This window comes from Hippocampus guttulatus, chromosome 8 (genome assembly GCF_054856545.1).
Source record: "Hippocampus guttulatus isolate MCC_2025c chromosome 8, RoL_Hgut_1.0, whole genome shotgun sequence".
NCBI lineage: Eukaryota > Metazoa > Chordata > Actinopteri > Syngnathiformes > Syngnathidae > Hippocampus > Hippocampus guttulatus.
Window position 1 is genome coordinate 9,283,569 of NC_141268.1, and position 21,353 is coordinate 9,304,921.

The 21,353-nt window shown below is 43.7% G+C and overlaps 1 protein-coding gene across 3 annotated transcripts in view; it reads left to right on the forward strand.

Moving 5' to 3' along the window:
- Positions 1 to 1,329: 1,329 nt before the first annotated feature.
- cbfa2t2 (CBFA2/RUNX1 partner transcriptional co-repressor 2) overlaps positions 1,330 to 21,353 on the forward strand; it is a 30,539-nt gene continuing 10,515 nt past the window's right edge. The window contains exons 1-5 of one of the 3 annotated variants that reach the window (XM_086118398.1): positions 1,330 to 1,626; positions 5,482 to 5,531; positions 16,222 to 16,404; positions 17,087 to 17,328; positions 17,420 to 17,509. In XM_086118398.1, the coding sequence (XP_085974524.1) occupies positions 5,483 to 5,531; positions 16,222 to 16,404; positions 17,087 to 17,328; positions 17,420 to 17,509 (564 nt within the window). In that variant the 5' untranslated portion in view covers positions 1,330 to 1,626; position 5,482. Of the gene's footprint in view, positions 1,627 to 4,354; positions 4,785 to 5,481; positions 5,532 to 16,221; positions 16,405 to 17,086; positions 17,329 to 17,419; positions 17,510 to 21,353 lie in introns of those variants that run through there. The other 2 variants (XM_086118400.1, XM_086118399.1) reach the window with 2 other exon arrangements.

Below are 21,353 nucleotides of genomic sequence, written 5' to 3' on the forward strand. Positions count from 1 at the left end.
GTCTCTGTTCTAGTTTAACCCCAAGATGTTGGATGATGGGGTTTAGGTCGGGGGTCCCTACAAGTTTGCTTTTACTGCCAGAGGAACTGACTTTTGTGAAATGTGTTTCTTCCCCAAACCGATCCCTCAACGTTGGGAGCGGAAAAGCAGCAGGCGAGTGGAGTACTTTGCTCCAGCTTTCCATTTTTCTTACAGCCCTCTGTTTCCTGTGGATAAAATAAGCCTGTCAAGAAAAAACAAAAGAGTAAAGGAGTCTCCCATTGTTGTCTTGTTCGGGATTATGATTTTATTTATTTATTTATTTTTGTTTTGTTTTGAAGTCTCCTGCTTCCTCACTTTTGAGTGTTATGGACACTGAAACATTCTACTGCACAGTCTCCGCTTTGCTGCGGCATTTCATTTTCTAACTGTCCTCTGACTGTTTATCTTTCATGTGATTTGTTGGGATCGTGCACCGAAGATCAAGCCTGTCGCTTTCAAAGCGACAGGCTTATTTTGAATGTACTGGGCAGTGTCATAATCTGTCTCCACGTTGCTGCAGCGCACTGTTTTTGGTTTCAACTTGGATAAGATTTGGGGAGAAGTACAGTGAATAAAGTACGGTATGTATCGATGGATAAAGGGGACCCTCATTGTCCCCCACTGTTCAAGCGGTGATTCGTTCTATGCAACAGTTATTCATCGTTTCCCTTGACTTTTTCACTGCATGGTGTCGGCTATTTGTCTGGTCTGATGATTACACGATACAATATTCAATCATTGAATGTTGTAGTGTTTGTAGAGGCCTTCCACATGTTGCGTGTGTCATCAAAACTAACCCACATTGAATTGCAAAAGTAAAGAGTGGGGGTCTTGGGAGGGACTCCTAAATGGCCGCTATTTATCTCCACCTGCATTGTCTCCTTGCGTGCATAAATCAACCAGCGATTTAAGGTTAACTTGCGCGGGGGTCGAGGGGCAGGATAAGAGGCGAAGAGACCCCACCCTCAGGACAACACAATAGGTTGACTGCATTAAGGGCTGAGACAAAAAAAAGGGTATCAATGAGAGGAAAAAAGGGGGCGGGGTCACACAATCACACGCATGCAGATGCTCACGCTTTTGTCACCCTTGGCCCGGCTTCTTGTTTGGCCTTTAGGTGCCAAAGCAATTAGTTATGTTAATTGCGAGGTCCATCTCGGTCAATGAAGGCACTACTGGATGCTTACTTGGCCAGGAGCCACACTGTGAGGAGGGGGTAGTGACGTCACACCCTGTGGGAAATTGTGGGCGGGGGCTTAAGGAGCGAGAGGCAGGGTCTGCCCTGAGCCGGGTGAGAGGAAGCTCAGAATATGCGAATCCGCACGCGGAGGAGGAAGCACGGTCGAGCGGACGTCGAGACGAAAAGGCTCACAGAGAAGAGGGAGAAGGGACGTGAACGCACCACAGCATTGAACGCATGTGTGTGCGTGTCGATCCATCTGGGTGCCATCTGCGTTCTTACATTTCTGGGAATGCAAACAGACGCTTGACACATGCGGGAGAGGCGTACAGCAGCGGATAAGTGCGAAGAAAAAGAAGCCACAAGTGCAGCTTTTTGACTTTCTCTGCAGGACGCGTGGACGCGTGGACTCTACTGGAGAGGCGGTAGGAGCAAAACGGCTTCCAAATGCGTTGCGATGCGTGCATGCGTGTGTGTTTTTCTGTCAGTGTTTTTGTGTGTGTGCTCCTGTGCTGCCCTTCACTGTGCAGATGGTGTAGCCTCATCCTGTCCTATTTATCCCCCCATCCTTGTCCACTGAGCTAATGAGGAATTAATGTACAGTGCAATACAATCTGTTGCCGGTGGCTGCTTTGTTCCTAATTGACCGTTGTGCTAAAGTAACATGTTAACACGCGGCCATAGAAGTGTAAAAATAATTCAGGAGTAATATCCACCCTGTCTGTGCCCGGGAGGTGAGTCTGGTCACACAAAATACAACAAATTCCCCCGTACCAAAGAAGTTACCTGCGCTATTGTCCAAATAATAAACAATAAATGAATAAAGAGGTCACCCTGATCTGGGACAGATGCCCAGTCTGAGATTATTTCTTGTGTCTGCGGGGCATGTCTCTTCACATGCAACAACTGAGTGAACACAAAAAAGTTATTGAAACGTAAAAAAAAAAATCAATCATGTACTTTTCCAATTTATTGTCATCTGAAAACAATATATGACTGAAATAAATACATTTTGATGGCAGATATTACTGCATGTGGCTGGGCGGTGAATCTCCACATAAAGCGCAAACACAACTCAATACTTAACTCTTGGAATCTGTGTGGCAGACGAGGAAATGATTGCCTGTCCTGGGAGGCGAGTTTCTTCAAATACAAAAAAAAAAAGAAGTTACCCATGACGCATCTTAATCACAATCGACTCCTAAATTAAATATTTGCTATCTGGCGTTGTGCCACGGATGCTCCGAGGGAGATTATCGTCCGTGTCTGGGAGGAGAGTCTCTTCCTCTCTCTTGTATTTTCCATGAAACGTTCCTCAAATTCTAAAAATGTATGACGTTGGGGGCACTGGAATTCTGAGGTTCCATTTACTGACACTTACTTGGTCTCCCTTCACTTGTTATGTCTTGTGAACTCCTTATTTGCCCCTCCACAAAGCCCCACCCCCCAATTAAACCCCTTCACCTTTCAGTCTCGATTGATGTCACGTGAGAAAGAAATAAAAGCGCTTTGATTTTCCACGTGGCAAGCAGAGCTGAAGAAAGCAGTCCAGGGGAAAAGACACATGCGCATCTGTTGCGTGGTGTCCAGGGCATATGGACATGGAGCGGGCTTTGCATCTTATGCATCAAGCTGTTACACAACTCTAGTTTTTGTATGATGCCAAAGGAGTTTTATTTTCAGTTAAAAAAAAAAAGTCCTGATTCATGACCCAAACCCAACGGTCTCCGATCCGTTTTTAAACGGATCCAGTGCAATATCGGGAACACAGAGAATTTTAGGTGGTTGTTACTTTGCATGGAATCGAGGAGGTCGTGTGTTTGTGTTGGAGGTGGAAGGGGGGCACTCGAGTGGGTGCGGGTTCGATTGGGAAAGCACAGAAGGGACCTGGCTAGCGTCACACCGGCCCTGTTCAGCAAGGAGATAGGAGCGACGAACTGTCGGCCGAACCAGTACCCCCCCCCCCCCCCCCCCCCCCCCCCTGTCTGGTTCACTGGCCAGCGTCAGCCTCCTGACAGCACCGGTTGTTGTGTGGAAAAGCAGGACAGGCCGAATGACTCACACAAAATACGTATTCCGTCAAATTTCCAACTCTGAGGAAGTAACGGCGCTTGTATCATTGATTCTCTCCTTGTAGATTTGAGAGCTTTCAGTTGAGGCAAAGAGCGAAAAAGTCACTCTCGCATGCCCCGAGAAAAAGACCAATAAGATGACAGATTTTGAGCAACATCCACTATTCATAAGTACATCAACGGTACAAAATAAATAAATAAATAAGGGAAGAAAATCATCCTTTTTTTGAAAATCCTCAAAATCGAAATGAAACCCAAATTGTCGAAACTTTTGGTCATTTAAAATACAAATACTGGCCTCGTTGGAGGTCTTGTTCAAGCACTGCCATTTTGTCTATTGATGTTGGATCTGCTTTCACACAGGGAAGTCTTCACTTTTTGTTTACCACTGTCAGCAAAGTAGTTTATGTTGTTCATATGCTTTCGAATGCTGGAACAGTGCACATGTGGTTAGCTGGTCTACCTCAAAGTCGAGAGATCCCCTGTCCAATTTGGTTTCGAGTCTGCGTGGGTTTTCTCCCGGTACAATCCAAAAGTGTAGATATTAGATTCCTTAAAGACTCTTTAAGTTGCCCACAGGTGTGATTGTGAGTGTAAATTGTCATTTGTCCAAATTGGTCATTTGATTGACCGGCGGCCACTCGAGAGTTTTCCCTGGACTCTCTCGCCAAATCTCAGCTGACTCTAAAATGTCTTTCGGCCTGAATGTAAATGTGACTGGTGACCATTCCTGGGTGAAATTTCTTGCACAAAATGTCATTTGGGATTGGCTGCGACTCACCTGTGATGCCAATGAGGAGCAACTGCTATCGAGATGGATTGAGAAATGTTGATTTTTGCGGTAGTGGTTTTGTTTAGTGTTCCACTCTCATCTCTGTCTGGTAAAGTTCTCTTTGGACTGCATAGGTGTTCTGTTGTTCTTTCACGTTGAGGTTTTCTTGCCACGTTCCCTGAAGCAAAGCTTCCCCACTAAAAAAAAAAAAAAAAAAGCAAACTACCACAAACCTCCCCTATAAACAAAAGAGCTGATGTACACATCACCCCCCACTACCAAAATCACCACCCACGTCCTCTTTTTTTTTTTTTTTTCTGCAAACATAGGCACATACGTATATGCCCCGTGGAGCAGCTGCTTTAGAAGCGGGGATGCAGGAAGTGCTCTATTAGTTCCAGTGGCAAGGGCTGTGATATCTGACCCCCAAGGATGGCGATTGGATTCGCTAGCGTGTCGGGAAAACACCCTTGTCATGTCAATACTCGCCGGCGGCTTCCCAAAGACGATGGCTTCAGGCGGTGGGGTTGAAGTGGAGGCTGTGTGTCGGAGAGCATCCAGCAATCCCGTTGACACCATGCACGGTGGCCCGGTGGCCCGGTGACCCTTAGCCGGCCACTCGGTGTCCCGGGAAGATGTTGTTACGGTGTGAAGGAAAAGTTGTGATCGGAGCAAAGACAACTCTGCTGTCTTCCAGGAGGCATCATCTACTTCCTATTTTGGCTTGTTTTCAAATCAGGTCATGTCTGCTGATTGTTTTTTTTTTTTTACACACACACACACACACACACACACATTATCTCTGCTCCAGTCCAGACATTTAAAAAATGATCAGTTTTTCTTCTTCAGCCCGGTGATGGATTAACCGGACACACGAGACAGTTTGTGTCCCACATCCATGTGGCTTTAACCTTCCTGTTCAGGGCATGGGCATGTTTAATAATCCTCAACTGAGAAAAAAAAACTCAACAACAAAATCACAATCGACACAGATTAAAGGCCATTCATAACTCCATTGCAATCAATATTAGGTGCCTTTCCTCTCACAGGGTGTTTAACTCTCACAGGGTGTTTAATTTACAGGTTGTTTAAGATACATCTGTATAAATTTGACTTACACCGCCTGTCACAAACCGAGGACCCCCCGAATATGTTGAACACTAGACTTCACACAGATCGGTAGGATCGGCTTTGAAGGTATTTTGCATTTTCTGTAAAAACGGTGATTGGTTGTAATGTCAAAATTAGCCGATCGATCAATTGCGTTACTGATCAGATCCGCAAATTAAGACATCACAAGCAAACTCGGTCACTCCAGGGATGTTCTGTGCTGCCATAGTTAACCAGACAAGGTTTCTCGGCCAATATCGTCAGATTTGTTTTTCAATATATTTCCAATATTTGTAAACACTTAGTGTTTTTTGTTTTTTTGGCAGGATGGTGTCCGGTGTGTTATTAGCAACTAAAAAGGGGACAGCACTTTCAGGTAAACCATGTTAGGTTTTTGTGTGTCACTCTTGTGGGACTCGGGGAATGCTGACCGGCCTGCAATCGTCTTGAGTGGATTTGTGGGCTTGACACACCTGTACTCTCACTAATCTTAGCCTTGCAAGGACAGACTGTGTGTGTGTGTGTGTGTGTGTGTGTGTGTGTGTGTGTGTGTGTGTGTGCGTGTGTGTGTGTGTGTGTGTGTGTGTGTCTCGGCAAGAGTTTAAGTCTCTCTCTCTCTCTCTCTCTCTATATATATATATATATATATATAATGTGTGTGTGTATATATATATATATGTATGTGTATATAATTTACTTTAGGTATTTACAGTATATGCATGTATTTATTTAAAACATTTTTAGTCACCATGATTTCTTTCCCCCAAAAAAATGAACACCTAAAAAAAAAGACGGAAGGATGTGTCGTATTCTTTAACAGTGAAATGCTCACAGGGTGCACGAATGTCGATAGCACACACACGCACATCCCTCACGTTCATGCTCATCCTTCACAGCTGTATTGTTTTTCCCCTCCCTAATTTTCCGGAGCACAGCTGGCCTCTTTGTTTCACTTGTCTGTCTTTCCCAGAGGCTTACAGCTGGGCTCCGATCGCCCACCCGTCTGTTCGCCGAGGGGCTGTGTTACCTAAAGCTCGGCCTCAAGTTTTCAGTTTTGTCCTCCAAGCGGGAGGCTTCTGCCCACAATTGTTGGCCTGGATGAATGTCGAAAAAAGAAATCGGAGGTCTTGTGATGTGAAGTGGGTCAGAAGAGTTTTGAGTAAACACCTTCAGCGTAACCCACGTGGTGATGGCAACATCTGGTCCGCCCCCGATTCTGGGACTGTGTAGTCCCCTGACACATGGACTGATCTAGGTCGGTCACTACGTTTTCTGTTCTGCTTTATGAACTATTTTGGATGATCTGTATGTGTGTGGGATTATTATTTTTTTTGGTTTAAATGGATTATCTGATTTTAAAAATGCACCGGAATGCACATCATGTTCATTTTTCTGTGGGAAAAGAATGTCTACGTTTCCACTTTCGGTTGCTGGCTCGCGGGAATGATAATTGATAGGCAGGATTACCAATTGGCTCTGGAGAGGTGAGAAGGCTTGTAACTAGATAGGCATTTAATCCATTAGCCTCTGTGTGTGTGTGTGTGTGTGTGTGTGTGTGTGTGTGTGTGTGTGTGTGTGTGTGTGTGTGTGTGTGTGTGTGGGCGTGTGCGCGATGATTGGCAGTTTTGAATAGTCCTTGTTATGTCACAGTTGCTTGCGTGGGTGTCTGCTGGCCATTTCACAGGTGTGTGTGTGTGTGTGTGTGTGAGAGAGACAAAGGCAGCACACAACACCAGGTGTGTGTGGCCAACACAAACGCACAACACGCACGTTAAATTTACTGCCACTGCCCAAATCCCGAGCCAGAAGTCTAATATCTCTGAGTGGATGGTTGCTGACAGATCTAGAAGTGATTGATAGTCTGGTTCAAGATGCAACTTTCCATTCCCAGATTTCCAGTCATCCATTTTCTCTTTTCTCATCAGGACGTCACCTTGGGTCGATACTCGCCGGCGTTTGGCAAGAGAAACGAGGTCCAATCTGAACTGACTGCCTGTCAAATCACAGAGGAAAATTAGACAAACAAGCATTCATGCTCATATTCACACCTTCAGACAATTTAGAGCAGGTGTGTCAAGCATACGGCCCACGGGCCAGAACCGGCCCGCAAATGGGTTCGATCCGGCCCGCATTTAAAAGTGAAAAATGCATTAAAGACACAGAAGGAATATTTTCAATAAAATGCAATTCGTGGACTATACGCTAGGGGGCACACTGTTTTGATCACAGTAGAAGACAACATTGTTTTGATCGGAGAAGGAAACAGCAGTCTCAGTCTGTCACCGAGATAGACCTAACGCAGCAAATGATATGAAAGCGCCAATCAATGCTTCTTGAGACCAAAACAAAGGAAAGAGATGATATTTTGGTGATTCATAGCACAGTGTGGTGTAATGTGAATGGTTCGGCCCACTTGACATCTACCGAGTCCGCATGTGCCCCACAATGTCAAATGAGTTTGACACCCCTGATTTAGAGGATTGGTAGAATGTGTAATTTTGAGATTTGTACCCAGCAGAGCCTCTCAACTGTTTGGCAGTGATACCAACGACTACTTCACTGTGCGACTTTCCATTTTTTCCATGGGCTCACCTACCTTTCGGCTGATCTGCCAATAGCACGAAAGTGTTTCCCCAAACTTAGTAATGATGCGCTGATGGGTCATCCACCACAGATCCATGATCCCCAATTTGAGGAGAACCAATCAGTTAAGAAAAGCGAGCATCTCCAAAATGTCTTTCCAGGGAACTGCGAGCTGTTGTTCTGGTTCAGTTGGTTTGCTCGTTTTTTTTTTTCTTGCGCAGAAAAGAACCTCTGGAGTCTTAGAAACTAGATTTACAGACTTACTTTACCCTTTAAATAAATGCGTGATTTGATTTTGGGAAAAACTTAGCTCCCCCCTGATGTCCAGAGATGTGAGGATTTTCCCGGCGATATGTATCACTTCAACATACAATGCTGCCTTGAAATACAAGTGACTCGATTTCAAGTTTTTCGAGATTTGCGCCATCGTTTGACAGATTTTTGCATAGATTCCAAACGATGTATGTTGGCAGTCCCATAAATCGCTACACCGCAAAAAGCTGTTTGGCAGACAGAGTGATATTTTGTTTTGTTTTTTTAAAGAAGCTTCAAGCTGTTTATTGTCACTCCGGTTGATGTTTACTGTCAAACTAAACATAAAACAAAAATAATTATGCCTTGGGCATTTAAAACAACGACGTACCTTGGCCTCTCCCGCTGCTAGCATAATACTAATGCTAAATAAAAGCTATGCTGCGGTGCTTTAACCATTTTAAGCACTGAATTAAACACAAACATTGAACAGACAATACAACAGGAATCACAGTCATATATTTTTTAGCATCTGCACAGAATGACATATGAATGTTGTACTGATGAGCCGAGAGAGCAGTTGAGATGTGCCAGCGAACGGTATATCTGTCTATTTGCCACCAGTCGGCCAAGGCGTGCACACCAGAAAGAGCACCGCAACGGGTATTCAATTGATAGTGTCAGAATAGCCATTTAATTTTCACTTATAGGCTTAAACCGGTTTTGTTCTTCCTGTGGTCCTGGTTGTAATACCTAATAAACTGTACCAAACACACGTCAAGTCCGTCAGTTGGTGGACAGAATTCTTAAACCGTATTGGGGTTTACCTTTTGTAATCGTACCATGGCTAACCAAAATACATTCCCTCCCAGCTCTTCTTCCCGCACCGCCTGACCTCATGTGCAACACCGTGCAATCCTCCCCTGCTTCCAGAACATCACTGTGCTTCTTTTGCTTCCCCGCTCCCCACTTTTTTTTTTTTTTAGTTTTAATGGATAACGTCTGTGTGCCTCTCCAATGGCCTCTCGCAGTTCCTCTCCCACTAAGTACAATTCCATCCCTCGGTTCCTTTTCTTTCCACAATACACGGCATGCTGCATTACAGCTGTGTTTTTCTAATCATCCCACCGAGCGACGAGGTTACGCGAGGGCTTCTTCTCGCTCCAGGACCACATCTGTGCTTTCTCACATGGAAGTCGTACCAACATTTTTATCCTGACTTATTGTCCTTCACCTGACTTTGTCTTTATCCTCTCCTACTCCTCTTTGATTTCTTATCCTCTGGCACAGCCCGATACTTTTGTCACCTTTAAATATCTCGGCCGTGCCGCAAGGCCGCCTCGTGCCCCTCCCTGGGCCTGAGCGAAGAGAGTGTCGTGTTGACGTTGGGCTTGCGCCAAATATGTAGTCCATGGCGCAGGAAGGCGGTTGCCGGAGCCAAGAAAAACAGCCTGGCTTAGAGTCTGACAGCCATGCTTGTCTTTCTGATGAAACCAAATGAAAACAGTATTTTCTACCCTTGTTCCTGAACCTACCCCGCGCCTGTTCTCGATCTGCCTCTCCCTGCTCGCACCAAACCAACAAAACTTCTCCAGTCTTAGCACGAGTCAGCACGACTGCACCTTCTGAAAAGGTGCTCCTGTAATATGATGCGATGGCCAGTTTGTGACCAGCAGGGTCTTTGACCCGGACCTGACGTAAAGTAAACCCCGTCGAAACTGCCAAAGTGGAACAAGAGGAATCGGCAGCCTCAGCGTGGCCCTGATGAACTGTTGGACTGCACAATATGAATGTAATGTGCCAAGAGCTATGGCCAGCTGGGACCTCCAACAGTCACCTGTGAAGGGAGACGTGGAGGGTTGGGGGCAGGGGGATGCTCCAATGAGCCAAACCCCCCTCTCACCCTAGTGCCCCCGCCCTCTTAGTGAGCGATTGTGAGCACATGGAAGGCTGGGAGGGAGTTGGAGGGGGAGATTGTCGCGAGGCACGAGGACGACTGAATGCGAGCGAGTGGACTTAAATGCCAAGCAGACAAAGGCCGCACCTGGTCCCCGTCCGTCCATGCACAAGCACGACAATGCGGCACACATCTGTTCCTCCGGAGCGTGCTCCCTCTTGACCTCGGCACACACACACACCACACTCACACATCGAAACACACACGTGTTGTCAACACAAGCATCTCCAACCATTTCCACTTGACAGCGCGTGATCTTCTCGGTGTCGGGTTGTTGTCGTCCTAACCTTCGCCGCCATTCGACGTGTCGGGTGAGCGCTCTGGTTTCAAAGGCCTTTTTGGGATGTGTGGTGGTGTCGCCTTTCTCAGAAAGAGACATACGTCGCCTTTGCTTCTTTCGAGCAAGTTTACAGTGGTGCCACGTCACAACTGCTCAGTAAACTGCTGTAACATTAATCTTCAACATTTGCCCACAGGGGGCTTAATAGAAGGTAGATAAAATCCAATATAGTAGAGAAAACGAATGGAAAAAAATAAAATGGTGAACAATAAAACACGCTTAGAAGTATTGTTTTGGTGTTTGTCTACATGTATTGCTGCAGCATTTGTATTCAGACAATTCCATGCAGGGGGTAAAAACAAAACACGATGAGCACTCATGTAAGACCTGTTGTTGGCCGCAGCTCACAGACTCTGTGATGTCACACGCAAGTCCACTCGGCCCCGCCTCTGCAAGGCACACTCAGACACCCTAATACGTACCAATGTGTCCTCTGCAGTTTTGAATGTAAAAATGTTTTTTTTATCATCCGGCCTCTGTATTTTGATGATTTTCAACTATTGTCAGTTGATTGACAACATATCTCCCGTGGTAAATGAGTTCACTTAAAATGCCTGGTTTAATTTATTGCAGCTCCCCCAAAATATCATATGCCGCTTTCTTTCAAAAACATAGTTGGACACAACAGTCTTACACTCCTGTATGTATGGTCCTATTATTTTTAAACAATCTGCTGGGTGCTGCTATAGCGCATGAACTTCCCCTCTGGTGATCATTTGGAGACGATTTAATTTAATTTGAAATCTAAACATTCGTCAGTTGTACAGCTTTTGGAATTGTTGACAGATTGACAGATTTAAGATGAAATTTGGTGTATGTGAGTCCTCCCAAGTCTTCCCGCGCTGTGTCCCTAATGAGTGGGGCCTGCGTTGCATCAATTCTTACCTCATCACCGAAAGGGCAGCCGAGAGATAACGACACACAGACACCCGTTGAAAGTCAACTTTGGAGTGAAACCATAAGCGCGATAAACCCAGCATGTCTCATTGTGTGACAGATATGCCGACTTCTTGCGTTTTCCTCAATTAACATTCAAATGGGGCAGTCACTCTGAGGCTGCGGGACTGTTTTTTCCACCTTGTTCGAGGCAATGACATGTTTTAATGCGCACGTGCGTCACCTGAAGCTGAACAAACAAGCAGCACCTGGCTAGCAACCAGGGGACACATGTGCGTTCCCTTCAGGTTGTCAGGCTAACAATCGTTAGGAGCGCATGTAAGCCCAAGTAACCTTATAATAAGATGCCAGACGATGACTTTGGCTTTGTTTTCTGTATTCGAAGTGAATAGAAAGAAGACAAAAATCCTCCTAAGAATCTCGACGAGGTTGTTGCACGCGACTGTCCTCAGGTGCATCCGGCCACATGAAGTCACGCAACCGTGCAGGCTCATCTAATTGGCCAACACCTGAGGCCCCCTGTTGTCTTTTTCAATTTTCAAGATGTGAGAGACGTTACATGTCGAGCTTACTGCTTGTGCAGTGCGCTGCGTACTTCACACAAACAACACACCACGCCAGACGCATAACTATTGGTGTTGTAATACCAGTATTGACCTGTGAGAGGCAGCATGGTGCCACAGGGCGTCCACACTGCTGTAGCATAAGTAGAAGAAGAATTAGAAGCAGCTAGGCCTTTTGAGGACACTTTTGTACTCAATGGCCACATTTGAGCTTTAAAATGGACAATGCAGTGAAAATATGTTTATTTTAATACCAAAAAGAGTTCAGTCTTATATTCATATTATCCAAATAAATACCCAGTGGATAAATGTATAAAACTATATGTACTGTGGATAAATCTATGTCCTGTTTTTGAATACAAGGATGGAAATTTAAACCTCTTTTCCTGATTCATCAATTAATTGACAAAATTGACAGATTAATCGATTATTAAAACAATCGCTAGTTGCTCATTCTCATTTTTAAAAATACCTGATTATTGATCGACCAAACATAATAAATTGCTACTGGTATATGCATGTAATTTTTACTTTTACTATTAAAAAAATATATGTTACAGTAGTAACAATTATTCAGCTGAGGAATTAGAGATGCATGAATACAATATCATAAAAATGAACACAGTACACTTTCCAGTCATTTACAAATGCCGTTTTGTCCACCCCTTGTGCTAGACTAACTTAACTTCTCGCCACTTCTATTCTATCGTGATGAAAGAAATTGTGCAAGACGCTACAGAAACATTCAACGCACGCAGTTGCTTTTTGTGTTTGGGAAGCAAGCTTCCTGATTGGTTAGCGTTCTCTTTCACGTCACGTTCTTTGGCTCCGCCCAACTCGGTGTTGACCACATGACGATATGCCATTGTGAATATTGACCAGCTTTCACATTAACGATTGTCGTCCGCTCGCTTGTACAGAGCAAATTGTGGTTGATAAAATTACTCAACACACGCCGCGCTAGAGGTTAATCGCTCACAGGATCATCTTTTAGCGACATCCGATCATTGGACCTTCGATGACCTGGATCAGGAAATGCTCAAATTTGGTTTGTGATTATTGGTTTGCGTGTAAACTTTGAGACGTGTTTTGTGATCTCAGTGTTGACATGAAGGCTGTATGCTTCGTTGATTGTGTTATTAAGATGTCAGTCTAATTTCCTGACCATACGCAAGTGTGTCTGTGTGTGTGCTGCAGGCTGCATCCCGCTGTGCACTGGCACTGCATACATATTCGTGTGTTTGTGTGTGTGAGTGTGTGTGTTCGTTCTTCCTGCACCCCTTGTTGGTGAACAGGTGGAGCGATGGCAGCCAAGCCACAGTGTGTAGTCGTAGACGAAGCGGGCTGAACAGTCAAAGATGTTGCATGCGCACGACAGATGGGCAGCAAGAGAGGGAGGAGGGAAGGGAAAGGGGCAGAAATGTGGATGCCACAAGCTTGCGCATCCATATTTTTATGTAATCATATCATATCATATTCAATGGATGTTTTTAATGTCCTGCATAATTTGTATTGCAATGCTCGTGATACGCCGCCCCGTGCTATTGATTGACAAAGTATGCCCTATCTTGTGACGGACACTGTATAAATTGCACAAAAGAGTTGAGTAATACTAATATTTGTTATTATTGTGCCATCATATTTTAATACTTGATATACAGTATATTGTAGAAAAAGTGTCAAACTAATTATAATACAGATTTTACGAGAGAACTGATGTGATTAGGTTGTACAAACAAATCAAATATACAATCCATCAGTCTTCCGCTTACCGGGTTTGGGGGCAGCAGCTTTAGTGGGGAAGCCCAGACTTCTTCCAGCTCTTCCCGGGGGGATCCCAAGGCGTTCCCAGGCCAGCCGGAAGACATAATCGGTGGAGGTCAACAGCGCACAAATCCCCACTATACATAGTGTTAATGGTTCTCTCTGCGGAGACGACGGATGGTGGACCAGAATTTCTTCGAAGCCGTCCGCAAGTTATTCTCTATGGCCTTGTCGAACTCCTCCCACGCCCGAGTTTTTGCATCGATGGACGGCAAGGCTGCATTCTGCTTAGCCATCCGCTAACAATCAGCTGCCTTCGGAGTACTACAGGCCAAAAAGGCCCAATAGGACGACTTCTTCAGATTGACGCAATCCCTTCACCATAATGCCCACACACGGATGGATGGATAGATAGATAGATATGGGTGATTCTCAGAAAGTATAGTCCAACCGGATGATCAAACATTGACCCACTTCGAGAGTATAATATTTTCAAACCTTTCCAGTCAATTAGCATATTTCACTGCTTACAGTCTTACAGATATACTCCAGAGATAAAGTAAAACAACTTGACTGAGATTTGTGCTGTCGTTTTCACCTGAATGTATTTTGAGTGGTGAAAAATCGCCATCGCAACCGCTTCCTCTTCTTGACATGACAACACAGAGCTCTTTATACCTCTCAAATGCATCCGCTTCAAAAACAGCTGTTGCCAATAAAATGGCAGAATGCCAATGCAACACAATCTGTTTCATTGAGTCGCACACTGTCCATCATGTGACAATACATTGGCAGGAATAAAAAAAATATATATATATAGCTTCGGTTCATTTGCTTATGTATCCACAAGGTGCCGCCGACCATCTACTACAATAATGTCCTGGATACTTTGAACAGAATGACTTTAGTAGATTGAACCAAAAATTGAAAGGGTTCGCCGCAAAATACAAAATTAACATTTTTAAAACCTCTTTTTTTTTTAAATCTACGATGACCAGGCAAGCTATACTGTACATCAATTAATTATTTCACTCTAGTCAACAGGATTTGAATGGCGTAAAGTTGAGCTGCAGTCATTCCATACTTTGCGAAGCGAACGTTGATGATTAGAAGGTATCTGACACTCTGTTTTATATGTACAGTACATTAATTTTATTCCACATTCTATATGCAGTATTCCTTACATAGGAAATACATATTTTTTCCTTATTATTCATTGGTGCTCAAATAATATCACAACCTGGCAAGTATTACATTTCAATTTCATGTCAATATCCATAATATCAAATCTATTGTTTCAGGGCCTATTGATCTTGTGTTAATATGTTGACGATTTTCTCTACGATCGCGAATGGGAAAATATTTGTGTTGCAGCTTTCGGAGGTTCAGATCCTCATGCCCTCGTGAGAGCCAACTCTGTCTCCATTGTTATGCGTGGCCCGCTCACATCTTAAGGCCTCCATCTTTATAAACTTGGGAACCTGTTGCACAAGGCCGCGTAGAGTTCATCGGCCGTGAAAGAGACATAAAGGGCGCCATTGAAGGCGAGGCCACTCGGAAAGAGCATGAAACCGCATTTAAAAGGCCTTCTCCAAGGTTGAACTTCGACCCCCGCCGGGCCTTGCGTGTCTATTAATCGTCCTTTCTTGAAGCACTTAAAAAAGTCTGATCCACTCCTAAATGGAGATGCCGGTGGTTGAGGGGGGGGGGGGGGGGGGGTCAAAAGGGAGGGAGGGGTGTTGTTGCGCCTCCTCCATGGCGCTGCAGGAAACAAAGGCATCTCCTTATGCCACATAAATGACACCCCCGGTACCCAAACAAGGCCCATGTCCCCTTATCTGGTGGTCTCATTCAGCGGCGATGGCATATTGAAAAGTTGCTATTAACATTCAAAAGCTTTGACGATCTTGTTAGTAAAGCGTGAAATAGTCCCGGCCCCATTTCTCTCTTTTCTTTCTCGCAGCCGCCCCCCGCTCTCCACTACCCCCTTCTTGGCCGCAACTCTCAATGAAGGGGCATTCTTTGAGGCGCACAATAGCATTCTTTAACATTTCTTCTGTTTGTGATCTGAATGGTCGAGAGTGAGGGGCTAAACTTTAGACATCTGGCTCTTTGATGGAGGGAAAGAGGGAGTGGTGTGGGAGGGGGTTCGATGCCCCGGCATATGACAAGTGAAACTTTTGGTGGTCTTTTAAATCTCCTTTTCCAGGCGTTTTTCAGGTATGCCTACGATGTTCCAATTTGAATTGGGGCGTTAAGTGACTAAAAAGTATCAGAAGCAAAAACAAATGTGAATATACAGTACATTGTCTATCGCTCATTTCCAATTTCAATGCAACTGTTGCATTCGTTTCTGAGAGACAGCAAGAATGGACCTTGGTTCCATTTTGATTGAATCGATTCAGCATAATTCAATCAAATTATTCGATCAAAGATGCAAGTTAACTTTTCTCAGTATGTTTTATTTATTTATTTTTTTGGGTGTCAGAAATGAGAAAAAAAATCAGACTGCATTATTAACTCCAATACTTCAGATTAGTGCAAAATAGTGCATTACATGTCTCAGATGATGCTTCAGGGGAGGTCACATTTTTTTTTCGTTTTATGGAGCAAATCAGTTAAAGCTCAAATAGCTCAAATATCCAAGCGTACCAACCTTGCGTAGGAATCTGACCCTAGCTCCATTTAAGTTTGGCCTCATCTCTTGCAGACAGTGGAGAGAAGAAGAGCCCTGCCATGCCCGGTTCTCCTGTGGATGCTAAGACTCATTCCAGATCAGCTCCCAGTAGCAGTAGCAGCAGCAGCAGCAGCAGCGGTGCCGCCATCATCATGCCCCCTCTGCCCTCCATCAACCCAAGTGGCCCCCGCCTGGCCTCCTTCTCCACTACAGCATGTAAGTCTTTGACTTTCACAGGAAAAGCAAGCAAAATGGAAGCACATGTATTTCTGTCATTTCTTTTCCCGAACCAACCGATGTCACCGAGCAACACGCAACAAATAATCGAAGGAGGTCAGCGCCATCCTCTGTGACAGTTGCATTCAACACAACAGGGAGAGCTGGGATTAAACCACCAATTAGCTAATTCTGCCAATGAGCTGGGCCATTATGAACAGTTGGCTACAGAAGTCGCAGGATCAGGACATTCCCTTGTATGAAATGCATGTTTACTCAGCCGCTTCAGCTTTCCACACTCGGATAATTAGTTGTGTGGTGGCATGCCCCAGAGAGTCTCAGAAGTTGTTCACTGCCTTCCTGCCGTATCAGAGGCATAAAAGTAGAGCAGGCGTATTTTCGCCTGCCCCTTTCTGGCGGATCTCGTTTACACACGGCTTCACATATTCAGGTGTGTGACAGCATCACAAAAAGGTACGTGCACAGTGAGTCCCAGACGTTAAGACCCACTCTAAAAACTCCTTGTGGAAAAGTATTTAGATGTTATGCCTGTCACTATAAGTCACTGACAAAAATATGTCATTTATAGTACATAAATAATCATTTTCCAACAGACTGGCTTCAGTCCTCCCAGAATCCTTTGCTTCTCTTACAGTCGCCTTTCTTGCCGTTGTCTCCACAGTGACCAACGGCAACCACCATTCGCCACCGACACTCAACGCGGTGCCGTCGCCGCCGCAACGCTACAGCAACGGGCCTTCGTCATCGTCGTCATCGTCGCTGGCCAACCAGCAGTTGCCGGCCACATGCGGAGCGCGGCAACTGAGCAAACTCAAGCGCTTCCTGACCACGTTGCAGCAGTTCGGCAACGACATCTCGCCAGAGATCGGCGACAACGTGCGCAACTTGGTGCTGGCTCTGGTGGTACGCGTCATCCCCCCAAAAAAAATTTTTAAGGATTGGGGACATCGCCATCTCCTTCCAATGTAAATTGACAATTTTTTTGTGATTGTAGAATTCAACCGTGACCATCGAGGAGTTTCACTCGAGGCTTCAGGAAGCCACCAACTTCCCCTTGAGGCCGTTTGTTATTCCTTTTCTCAAGGTAAACATTCATGTTTGACCTTCTCGCCCGCAAAATATGTGTTTGTTTTTGCTTGGTCTACTTCCCACTTATTTTTAACGAGACTATTTTGATGCTTTGGTTTCATTTGAAAACACATGACGGGCGCTCAGAGTTCACCTCGACCTTCTCTGTGGCTTACAGGCCACAACATTAGGAACACCTGCACAGTCTGGTGGCATGTTTTGGAGTTATTCTGATTAGCAGGACCAGGACACTCTTTTAAAAATGTCAGACAGAAATGAAATGAAATTGAAATGAAGGAAATATTCAATGAAACAACAACACACTATTATTATGATGGTGATGAGATGATGAGCAGTAGAAGTAGTAATATTAGCATTACTTTTATTATTGTTATTATATGTATTTTGCTACAGTCAAATAAGACTTTGGATACCATATTTAGATACAGTATTTATAAAGCATCATTTAAAATATTATAAGATTAATCATTTTCTATTTTTTTTTAATATATACTGCACACTGACAGGTTTGGGGAACCCTAGTTAATTACACAATTACAAATGTAAACAAAATATGAACAATTTTTTAAAGTATTTATTATTATGTGAAATGATTGTTATTGTCATTGTCATTGTTATTATTAGTATCATCACATACGACAGAACTGCAAATCTAATATAGGAACAAAAGTACAACAAAATCGTATTATTCATATTGGTTATGCTATAGAAGAGCCCAATATGAAAGATCAAATAATCAAAAAAATTATAATAATAATAATTATTTTTATTGTTATTTGTTGTAGTAGTAGGAGTATTTCTAATATGAAAATGTTGGGTACCTTATTTACTTAACGTAACTATATTAAAGAACATGCTTGAAAACGTACGTCAATATAAAATATTGAAAAACAAAATAACAATAATATATTATAGGGCAGCATGGTCGTTGACTGGTTAGCGCATCCGCCTCACAGTGTAGAGGTCATGGGTTCGTATCTGGCTCCGGCCTCCTTGAGCAGAGTTTGCATTTTCTCCCCGTGCCTACGTGGGTTTTCTTGGGGTACTCCGGTTTCCTCCCACATTCCAAAAACAGGCATGGTCCGTTAATGGAACACTCCATATTGTCCCTATTTGTGATTGTGTGTCTGAATGGTTGTGTTAGTCGTACCTAATGAAGTGTCCACCATTCTTCTTGTCTGCTTCCTTTTCAATTCATGGCAGCAGCGAGATGAATGCACTCGACCCCGTGGCACGTTGAACTGAGCAAACGCTTCCTCAAAATGGTTTAACTCTCATGAATTGCGTACTGACCTGATGCGCAACAGATGACGTTGTGTGTTTAACGGCTCCCCCGAGAACCCCTTTTTTTTTAACGGGGAGACATTTCTTCAAGTGTATACTTTACTTTTTAGGAGCTTCCCTCTCTGTCCCTGAGGCAGAACGTAAATCTTCCCGCTGCTGCTCTTTTCAATATGCGTTTACCTCTCACTCACCTCCATCTGTCTGTCCTGAGAGGAGAAAGCTCTGTTGCTTTTGCTAATTTATGACAGAAGGGGGCGGGCTCACAACTTCATTCTAGTAAGAGGAAGAGAAGGTTTTTGGTGGGCAAATAGGACAGGAAGGTGAGGGAAATAGAAAATCGGATGTGTGAAACATGCCTATAAAGTCTTGCTTTCCACCCCCTCTAATTAAAAAAACAAAGAACATTTATGGGGTGAATGCCACTGTCTTGATGGGCCTTTTCCACCGCGCTCGTGCTAGTACTAATTCCAGATGAGTGCCCGGTTTTGCACCAATTCTTTCTTTTTCCACCAAAGAAGTTGGCTCTAGCTCTAGCACTGGTGCTTGAAACTGTTGCTTAAGCTGGCCTTAATTATTTCTTGGGCCAGACTCGAGCACCAACTACGGCAGGGGGCGGGGTTATCATGAGAATCACAGATTTAGAGGACTGACTCCCTGGACACACGGAGGTTTTGCACTAACTGTTGAGCAGAAAACTCTGGCACAATTGTGTCCCATCACAAAAGCAATCGCGGATGTGCCCAGATAGCATTCCATCTCCGACTCGTAGCCAACCTTGTGATCATCTACCAATAATTAGGAAAGATATCAGCATCTGCTGAACACTCTTGTTCGTTTACATATGTGCCCTGCGATTGGCTGGCAAGCAGTTCGGAGAGAGCCTCGCCTACTGCCCGAAGACGGCTGGGATAGGCTCCAGCGCGCCTCGCGACCCTTGTGAGGATAAGCGGATCAGAAAATGGATGGATGGATAAGCGTTTGCTGATTGCATGTCCCTGACTGCTCTATACTACATACAAGTATAATGGATGCGATGCTAAGTTGTCAAGTAGATGCTAACAGCGCATTATTATTTTGTTTTAATTTTATTATTAGTAGTAGTAGTATTAATAGCGCAGTCACTCTTGGGCAAACAACGCAGTAAGCAGTGATGTTTGGACGCTCTACAATGATGTCATGACGTATCTCCTACTTGGCTCTTTGCTAGTGGGAAACCAAACACGTTCTTTGTTAAAAACCAACTAAGCATAGCTCTGGCTATTTTGTATTTTTTTTTTTTTTTTTTTTTTTTTTTTTTGTGGAAAAGGGGTATGTGAAATGCTGAGGCGCAGCCGATCTTGCATCTGCCCCGCCCAAAAAAAAGAAAGGAGAAAAAAAACAAGAGAGCATCTCTTCTCAAATGTCCACTGGTTTAGGGCCTGGGGGTTAGAGCCAGACCACCCGCTTTTGATTTCGGGGCTTTCAACTTTGTGGAAACAGTATGGGGAAGACCCCTTTTTCTGTTCCCAGTCTACAAAGCAAGCAAGACCTTTACCGTCCAACTTTGGGGTCGACTCATGTTTTGATCTTGTACATGGATAAAAAAAACATCACTCTTCCCCTGTTCTGACTTTCTTTAATGTAGTGTTCCCTAACGTTTATTGCACCAAGGAACATATTTTACATTTTACATACAAAAAAGAGGGGATACAGTCAAGTATCCCGTCCATTAGAAGATGGGAACTAGTCATAGACAAAGAAAAAAAAAACATTCACATTTTTTAAAAACTAATTTTGAAGTATTTATACAAATTAATATGTTAAGAAAAAAAGTTAAACAAATGTAGATTATAAAGTTACATTTTATTTTAAAAACTTGGTTTAAGATTACGCCAAAAAGTGAAAAATGAATGTGTCTATGAGTGGTCTTTTTTGGTCTCTGAATAATCTGGTAACAATCTGAAAGTAGAGGGAAAAAAAGTGAGTAATACAGTATACGCCCCCTTCTTTGTAATATATTTGTCTAGTTTATTGTTCAAACCATAAAAATACCACAAAATATCATCACAAAGCATGTCTAAGAATAGTCTTTTTTGGTCTCTGAATAATCTGGCAACAATTTGAAAGTAGAGAAAAAAAAGTGAGTAATATACGCCCCTTTCTTTGTTATATATTTGTATAGTTTATTGTTCAAACAATAAAAATACCACAAAATATCATCACCAAGCAGCTTAAAATCATGAAACTTGTCTTAAAACATTACCCTGTTTCAGGATCAGGCTTTGAGATGATGGGATTCAAAAAAAAAATTGAAAAAAAAAGGCACTGCAAGAGTGCATGTTAAGGCACATGCACACTCTCTACTAACAACCCAGGCTAAACGTAGCTCCTCCCCAACCTACAAAGCTTGTTTCTCAGTTGATATCACGTCAACATACTGTAGTTCCTTACACAGTTGTACAGTTGTACTACTTTCCTTTTAGATATGTTTTTGCCAATGTCATGTGGCATCTCGTTTCAGCACAAAAAAATGAAAATAGATGAGTTTTTGATTTTGTGAATAGTGAACCCTGAAT